The sequence below is a fragment of the Triticum aestivum genome, chromosome 1B, assembly GCF_018294505.1.
Source record: "Triticum aestivum cultivar Chinese Spring chromosome 1B, IWGSC CS RefSeq v2.1, whole genome shotgun sequence".
In the NCBI taxonomy this organism is placed as follows: Eukaryota; Viridiplantae; Streptophyta; class Magnoliopsida; order Poales; family Poaceae; genus Triticum; species Triticum aestivum.
Window position 1 is genome coordinate 293,130,814 of NC_057795.1, and position 8,389 is coordinate 293,139,202.

At 43.2% G+C, this 8,389-nt stretch overlaps 1 protein-coding gene across 2 annotated transcripts; it reads right to left on the reverse strand.

The window, feature by feature from the left end:
• Positions 1-918: 918 nt before the first annotated feature.
• LOC123120153 (WD repeat-containing protein 70) lies at positions 919-6,820 on the reverse strand. 2 transcript variants are annotated; one of them, XM_044540166.1, is made up of 10 exons: positions 6,216-6,820; positions 5,079-5,291; positions 4,789-4,989; positions 4,469-4,576; positions 4,232-4,369; positions 3,047-3,298; positions 2,641-2,961; positions 2,323-2,502; positions 2,176-2,242; positions 919-1,256 (listed from the first exon to the last, which is right to left on the reverse strand). In XM_044540166.1, the coding sequence occupies exons 1-8, from the start codon at positions 6,705-6,707 to the stop codon at positions 2,332-2,334; spliced, it is 1,896 nt and encodes a 631-aa protein (XP_044396101.1). In that variant the 5' UTR covers positions 6,708-6,820; the 3' UTR covers positions 919-1,256; positions 2,176-2,242; positions 2,323-2,331. The 2 variants fall into 2 exon arrangements, with proteins under 2 accessions (XP_044396101.1, XP_044396096.1); XM_044540161.1 differs by having other exon boundaries at positions 919-1,302; positions 6,216-6,819.
• Between the last annotated feature and the right edge of the window lie 1,569 nt (positions 6,821-8,389).

An 8,389-nucleotide genomic window follows, 5' to 3' on the forward strand; every position in this document is an offset into this window, starting at 1 on the left:
CCTTCGACATCATCCCTTCATGCTGTCAAAATATGTTTTGAACTTGCATTTTCTGTACATGATCCACAATTCGGTTTAAAACCAAAAATCAAACCAAAAAATCGCTTAACCAAAATTTCGGTTAGCTCATTTTTAGTGCCTATTTCGGTTTTCACTTTTGCTAACCGAATTCCCCCAAAAGGGGACTAGTAGAAACTGAACCGAACGCCCAGACCTAGGGTGATGCATGGTTGGTCACTAGCATCGATCCGATCCATGGCACGGAGCGAAGGGATGCAACATTTTACTCCAATATTCATTCTTGGTTCCACAAGCACAGGAATATCAAGCCCTACCGCAACGAAGTCATCCGCAATTGTGGGACAAAATAGTTTAACCATCGATGGTACACCATCCAAGAGCCCGTGAGCATGTATTTCAGCCGTTTAAAACAACTAATCGGTCGATGGCCCTGGATGGAAAAATAAATAGAAAAAGAAATCTAAGAAGGCAGATCCTCCCTCTCTATCAAGAGTAAAGTGGTGCGTAAATCGCCAACCAAGTTGTTGTATGCGTTGATCATTTGACCGGATATACAACTTATTGGCTGGATATGCTCTGTGTTTTGTCATTTGACTTGATATGTACTTTGTTGGCATTGTCTTTTTTTGCTTGCCGGCTCCCGTATCTGTGAACTAGTTCCGGACCAGTCCGACTGTGTCCAATTTAAGGGTTTGCCGGCTCCCGTATCTTTGAACTAGTTCTGGACCAGTCCGACAATGTCCAATTTAAGGGTCTGCACTGGAGATGCCCTGACATGGTGCTCCACGTCGTGACACAAAACAAGTGGTGCTCCAGAGTCATTGGTCACGATATAATTCCCAGGAAGAACATACAAGCACTGCACGCTAACAATAATGCATAAATGACTACATCACGGGGGGAAGGGCAAATGCGTAGAAAAAGCAACTGGATACAGACCGCACTGTAAAACGCGCATCAGGTAGAATGACATTTTGAGAATGCAAATCAGCCTTCCTTGTCTACTCTACACGTCAAATCAATCATCACAAAGACAACAACACGGAAGGAAAAAACAGTACAGCTCTCTCATGAGCTAATGGCAATACACTGGATCAAGCGGCCGAGCATGCATAATGGCTGGTAAACTGGTGGTACAGCAAAAACCTCATCCTGTTGTAACATGAATCTGGTTTGTTAATCTTCATTCACTTGAAGAAGGATCTTGATGGACCCATCTTATTGTAACAGTTTTCCTGTGTGACAATTTTTCCCTGGTTATCTTCCCGATGGTTACTAATTCTGTGAAATAGTTCAATAATCAGACACACGCACAAAAAAAAATACTACCAAGTAAATACTCCCTCCGTTCCCAAATATAAGTCTTTTTAGAGATTGCAACAAGTGACTACATACGGAGCAAAATGAGTGAATCTATACTCTAAAATATGTCTACATACATCCGTATGTTGTAGTCTATTTGAAATGTCTAAAAAGACTTATATTTAGGAACGGAGTACATGAAAAGTTTAAATGTCAAAAAAAGAGATGAAATTTTTGGGGGCATTCGCTCTGGATTAATAACTAATTCCAAGGACAGTGAACTGAAAGTCTTAAACAAATGTAAGACGTCTTATATTAGTGTACAAGAGGGAGTACAAGAACTGCAGTTCAACAAGTGTTCCCGATTGCAACACATGGCACACAGGCATACCAAGATGAATGGCGGCGCATTATTTCATGAGTGGTCAAACATCGTTGCAACACAAAGAAAAATCACACAAACTGAACGTGGTACTGAACTGAGAACTCTCGATATCTAGTGCTGGACAGCTGGGTGGACAGTAGTGTCAAGCAAAAAACACCTGTGTTCAAGTCTAACTCATACGTCTAATGTGAGTGGCAGAGCTCATACTCAGTTTTCCAAGTTGGGTGATTAACTAGTGAATATGTAGCAATTGCATTATTTGCAAGCCATAAACTATGTCTATCTCCATTGCATAATACTGCCTCTGTACCAAAATGTAAGACATTTTTTGGTTTTGCATAGGGCATAAAAACGGCTTACATTTTATTATGGAGGGAGTATAATCGTATAAACCTACCAACATACATACAGATATAAAATTTGAAACTGAGAAGACATGCTGGGGTACCATTGTATTCGACACTTACCACATTCTATAGTTTCTCCTCAGTAAAAGTACATGTTGCAGGACTCATGCAAGAAACTTAATAGTCGCTGCATTAGATTCACTCCGTCAGAAAACAGAACATTGTTGTGCCAAAAGCTCATTTTACTAAAGAAACAAAATAGCTTACATCCATATGTTACTTTTTCTCTTCGCCGTCGGAATCAGACTCTGCGAAGACGGTTTCCGGCTGAGTTTGAGCATATGCTGGTGCAATAAACTTTGGGTCATTCTTTGCAGCATCAGCATATTTCAAAATTGCCTCTCTTGGATCTTCATCCATCCAGGTCTCCTTAATTAAACCACCTTCCTGTAACAAATAAATTGAGAAAATTATGTGTCATCAACTAAAAGCAGGTATACTCTGGGAGGAAACACACTGGAGTACACAAATAACGTAAATTTACCATACATATAAAACATAAGGGATGATTAATGTGTATATTACCTTCATGAGATACTGTGTCAGCAAGCTGCCTTTTGTTGTGCCAATTTTACCACCAAACCCTGGACCACTAACAGGAGCTTCTGGTTTGTGCGATTTGAGGGGGTCTTTCATCATCTTCTCTCTTTGGCGTTTACGGCTTGGTTGATCTCTGAATAGAGGCAGTGCATGTGGGTTGTGTATTAAAGGTTGCACCTCATAATCATCAACAGATTTTTTCCTTGGTGCTCGTCCAACACATACAAGAGCTCCCCTCTGACTAACAGAAGGATCATACAAGATATGAGTCCCACCTTCCTTCTTGTCCCCAACTGTTGCGAACACCTACAGAAATAGTAGAGGTTCAAAAACTCAATAATATCCTAAAAACAGTATTCAGCACCAGCATATCCAAGTACTAATGAATAACCTGATTAATCCTTGGGTGCCAGAGTGACCTTATCACGCTGTAATGTGGTGAAATTCCCACCCTTGATACAAGCTCTAGTTTCCTTCTATCAAAGAAGCAAAGTAGACCTCCATTTCTGCCATCTTTCTCAACAGAGGTTCCTGTAAAAATAAGTTGCTCGTCTGAACTAAATGAAGCATTTGTCTCTGCATAGTTATTAGGCAGATCGTCGAACACTTTCAAAGGAGTCTTCATTTTCCTCAAATCCCATATCTACATAAAATTACCAATGCAATACTATAATTAGAAATAATATATACAGTATAAGGAAGAAAAGAGCAATGCTGCAGTTCTTATCATTATCAAAGATTCACAAGATAACAGTAGACCCAAACAGCAAAAGTATCTGAGTCAGATAACTGAACACATTGCAGGTTGCTAGGTTGGAATCGATAAATTAGTACTAATCATGGCTAATGAACCTTCTTTTACACCGTTTTTTAATCCACCTCCCAGCAGCGGCTCTCCAAAAGCACAAAAGACATTTTACCCCCCCCCCCCCCCCCCCAACACACACACACACACACAACCCTGCATCATTTTGGCATATTGGCCAAAGTTTGACTTGAGACAAAACTAATATGCAGAGTAAATAAAAACAGAAGGAGTATCATATAGCCAATATGCCAAAATCATTTAAATACACTGTCTATTACATCAAACAATTGTAATTTCAGTTAAAAACCATGAAAACCGACAATCTGCGACAAAAAGAGCTCTTAATCAAGTCATTTCGATTATAACAGTACAATCAGCACCTATTCCCAATCTACAGAACAACGGAGGACATTATGGTCATTTTAGCACGCTTCTGCACCAGCTGCAGCTGCTACAGCGCATCTACCAAATGCCTGTATCTTGGCTCCAATCTTTCAGCCGCAGCTAGCAGCTAGCAGCTACAGCTGCTCCTTCCAGCCGGAGCTGTTGCAGCTGCAGCTGTGGAAGTTGCATCTATAACAAGCATGCCCTAAGCAGAAGTATTTTTGAGAAATGTACGTAGGTGACATCTCAAGGCTTACTGGACTGATGCTTAACCTAAATACTGAACAACTTTCAAGTGTGTAAGAGTATGGCGGCATAGGCTGATTGCAGATAATGAATTTAAACATGCAGACATGGATCGTGTTAACAGACCAGATACATTACCTTTAGAGTACTATCCATACTTCTTGACAGAAGAATCTGCCCATCAGTAGAAAACTTAACCCCAGTGATATCTTCTGTATGTGCTTTTTCAACATGAATATCTGGTCTGCTTCCCCATCCAGTCTTTATGGTCCAGAGCTACAAAAGACATATGAGGTCATACAATGTATTAACCAAACCATCTGGTTAAACTCAAAGTGATAGGACAGTTTAGAGATTGTGCAATATATAAAGTACCTGAATGGAACCATCCCCCACGCCAGCAACAATCCGCTTGCCTTCATGATCCCATGCACATGAAGTAACAGGAATTCGCATTGGTCTTTTTAACTTTGGTTTGATGACCTATTGAAAATGTAATGACAAAAATTCAGTATTCCACAATAGAAAATGGTAGGAGCTTCAATCATACTACATAACAAGTGGTTCAACTTTAAGCAAATGTTGGTGCAAAAATGAACAAATATCAGAGCATTTCAGGGTTATTATATTACTAGGACCTTCTCCTCAAAATGATGCACTGCTATCTAGCGAATAGAACGATTAGTTCAACGTACCTGCTTTTGACTGCTAAAGTCTGAAACATCCCAGAGACGTAATGATCCATCTTCCGATGAGGTCAATATAGTTTCTTTTGACTTGGGATTCCATTCACCACCAGTTAGTCCAGAAATATGACCCTTTGTATTCTTCAGATCACGGATATACATATCACCCTTAACAAACTCACCAAGCGAAAGCCCGTCTCGGTCATATATCTGATAGGAAGCATAATGTAATTAACATGGTATTGATTTCTAGGGGTCACAGTTTTTGGTGATTCAAGGAAGATAGCAAACCAGAATACCTTGGCCTGAGCTGAACCCGTGACACATAAGAATCGGTCCGATGTTGGACTCCAGCTTAGGCTACGAACTTGATGCCCCTCACAAGGTTCTAATTGCCTAAATGACTGTAGCTTCGAATTCATGCCTTGGAAGTCATACATCCGTATGGTATAATCATAGCTGCCAGAGAGCACTCGGGATCCTGTAGGGTCAACAGCAAGGGCTGAGACAACCTGCGAATGAAATAAATGATTATTAACCAGCGAAATAGATTTACTTGAAACTAGCAATTTAACCCGCACGAGTCTTCATAGCATCACAGGAGGCACCTTTGAAGATCACCCCAAAAGCACGCTAGTTGATATTCGACTAAATTTGTTGATTCTAAGGTTGGCTAGCTAGGTGTAAGCTTTTTTCCTTTCTGCTGTTCTTTTTCTTTGGCTGCCTAGGTATGTTTGCTGCCTTTTTATTTCTTTTTGAGTCGTAGACTTTTAATTGTAAGGCCAGCATCATCATCCTGAAAATTTTCTTATAATAAAAAACTCCGCCTATGTCTTTTAGGCATAACCGGTCCCAAGCCCGAGTAAAGGAGGAGGGTTGTGATAGGCTTGGCGAGCCAACGTAAAAACTAGCCAGTCCCATGGGTATGAAACCCATTTGAGCGAGAGTAGTACTAGGATGGGTGACCTCCTGGGAAGTCCTCGTGAAAGGGTTTCATATATAAGGGTTGTGATAGGCTTGGCGAGCCAACGTAAAAACTAGCCAGTCCTTTGGATATGAAACCCATTTGGGCGAGAGTAGTACTAGGATTGGGTGATGCAATCCCAACAACTCATTCTGTTTGAACATGGCTAGAGTTGGCACGGTATTCTCTACAGAAAACTTATGCGGTATGTAACACTGGTAGAGAAAAATTCTTAGAATAACACCATGCAGAACAAACAGAAGGCGAGCTTCCACAGCTTATCTTCCAAGATCAGTTTAATTCGGCTAAATCGTATTTGTGAAAGAACTAAGAAACCTGACAGCTCCCACAACTATCCAGAAATTCTAAAGTAATTGAGCAAAACTAGTTGTCAAACCACATCAACCTTAACAATTCCAATAGTAAAACAACTCAGCTGTAGAGAAGGAAATAATTATGGGCGTACAGTTACCTTGGTGTGCCCCCGCAGAACAATTTCGTTGCTGAGAGGAATCCTGCCGAAATCCTCCCCATCATCATCATCCATATCATCGTCGTCGTCATCCTCGTCGTCGTCGTCGCCCTCGTCCTCGTCATCCTCATCCCCCTCCTTCGACGGTGGCGGCCGAGGCGGCCCAACCATGCTGCCGTCCTCGTCCTCCACCGCCGCGTGCGCAGACGGCCGCTGTGGCGGCCGAGGCGGCCCAATCAGACCGCCACCCTCCTCGTCATCCTCCTGGATAGGAGCCAATTCCTTGGGCGGCCTAGGGGGTCCGACAATGGCACCACCGCCATCGTCCTCCTCGGCGGCGGCAGAGGTGGAGGGGTTGGAGCTAGGGTTTTGGGGCTTGCGGAGGGTGGAGGAGTGGGAGGCGGCGCTGGGGCGGGTGGGCGCCTTGCCGAATGAGGTCGGGAAGAAGGCGCGCATCATCGCCTCCTCGTCCATCTCGCCGCCGTCCGCCATAGGCCACTCGTCGACGGCGAGTTCGGGAATAGAGATGGGTGCTGCCGCGAGTTTTTCTTTTTTCGACGAGCGTTCCAGCGCACGGGCTCTGTGTCCGGGTCTCTGTAGCCGAACTGGTCGAGCCACCGCTGCCCTGCTCGTAGCGAAGGTCTCAAATTCGTGTCGTGTTCGTCCGATAATGCTTTTTTTTTTACGTCGTCCGTCCGATAATCCTACAACGTAACTTTCCTAACTACTCCCTCCTTTCCAGTTTACGGGGATTATCTTAATTATTTTTCATTTTATAATTCTCAATTTAGTTGTTCCTTATCATACGTTAAGATTTTAAGGTGCAATAAATCATTGCATGCAAGTAATAAAAGAAAATTTACCAATACATGTACTGTACTTTATGCATGCATGCATTGCAATTAATGCATTGATAAACACAATTTTTTGAAGAAAACAAGCGCATTAATTGAGTGATTTTGCAAACTACAAAAATTATTTCACCACTTATCGTCTATCTTGGTTTGTGAGATTTTTGAATTGAACCCTATAAACCAAAAAAATGTAGTAATTAACTACCTCAAATTTTATTGGACCACCTGGCACATTACGTAATACACGTAAGTGGCCTTACATAGGTGTAGCATTACCCCACGTTCGTGTGCAATGCAATCATGTAGGTGAATGTGCTTTGTGCTGCCAAACGATATGAGATGATACAAACAATTTTAATTATATTATATTCGCCAAAAAGAGTTATTTATCACATTCAAAAAAAATGACTGGTTTTAGCCGCCTTCTACCTATCTTTCTTCTCTTCTCTTCTTTCTTATCATCTGTCTATATATATTAGGCCACTAATAGGCGCCGGTGTGTCGGTCGACATTTCGGCCGGTCGCACCGCAGCCGCTTGATTAACAGCGTAACAGCCATTGGATAGGTGGTCCACTGTAAAGAAAAGTCAAACACGTGTTCCCCAATCTCCCCCGCCTAGTCCAGCACTAGTATGGTTGTTTCCCATCGCAAAAGAAATTGCTGCCCAGCGCGCTCATGGCCAGCGACACCCTTCCTCGCTGAAAACTGGCATCGCTTGCACCACCGCTCGCCTCTTGCCGAGCCGCCAAATCAGTAGCTTGCCCCCGTCGCCTCTGGTTGCAGCACCGGGCGCCTTGGTTCCAACTCGTCGCCATGACGGTTGCAACATCGGTTGCTCCGTTTGCAGCTCGCCATGTGTTGATTGTAGCATCTGCTACCTTCGGTTGCAGCTTTCTGACGTGCTAGTTCCAGCTTGCCGCCATGCCGGTTCCAGCATCGGACGCTCCTCCCAGATGCAACTCACCGACGTCCTCCTCAGTCCAGCAGGAAGCGGGTGCCCTCGTAGGAAAACGCTACCATCTTGGAGCACGCCGACGCCTCTGTCGTTGCAGCACGTATCAGCCGCCATGGTAGCACATCCGTCGTTGCATCGTCGTGTCGCCGGCCGCAGCTCTCAACGTCACAGCTCCACTGTGTCGATTGAAGCTTTTTTCATCTACGGTCGAAGCTTTTTTGTAAATGGATGCAACTTTCTGTCTTGCAGTGCGCGGTTGAAACTTTGTATTTCTTTCGGTTGAAGCTTTTTTCATCTAGGGTTGAAGCTTTTTTCGTAATGGTTGCAGCTTTTTCAGTTTGACATTGGCTGGTTGAAGCTTCCC

Coding starts and splice junctions, on each gene's coding strand:
- LOC123120153 (XM_044540166.1), bottom strand. CDS start 6,707: ATGGCGGACGGCGGCGAGATGGACGAGGAGGCGATGATGCGCGCCTTC. Junction 4,990..5,078: donor CGGGTTCAGCTCAGGCCAAG/GTATTCTGGTTT, acceptor GCTTCCTATCAG/ATATATGACCGAGACGGGCT. Junction 2,503..2,640: donor TGACACAGTATCTCATGAAG/GTAATATACACA, acceptor TATTTGTTACAG/GAAGGTGGTTTAATTAAGGA.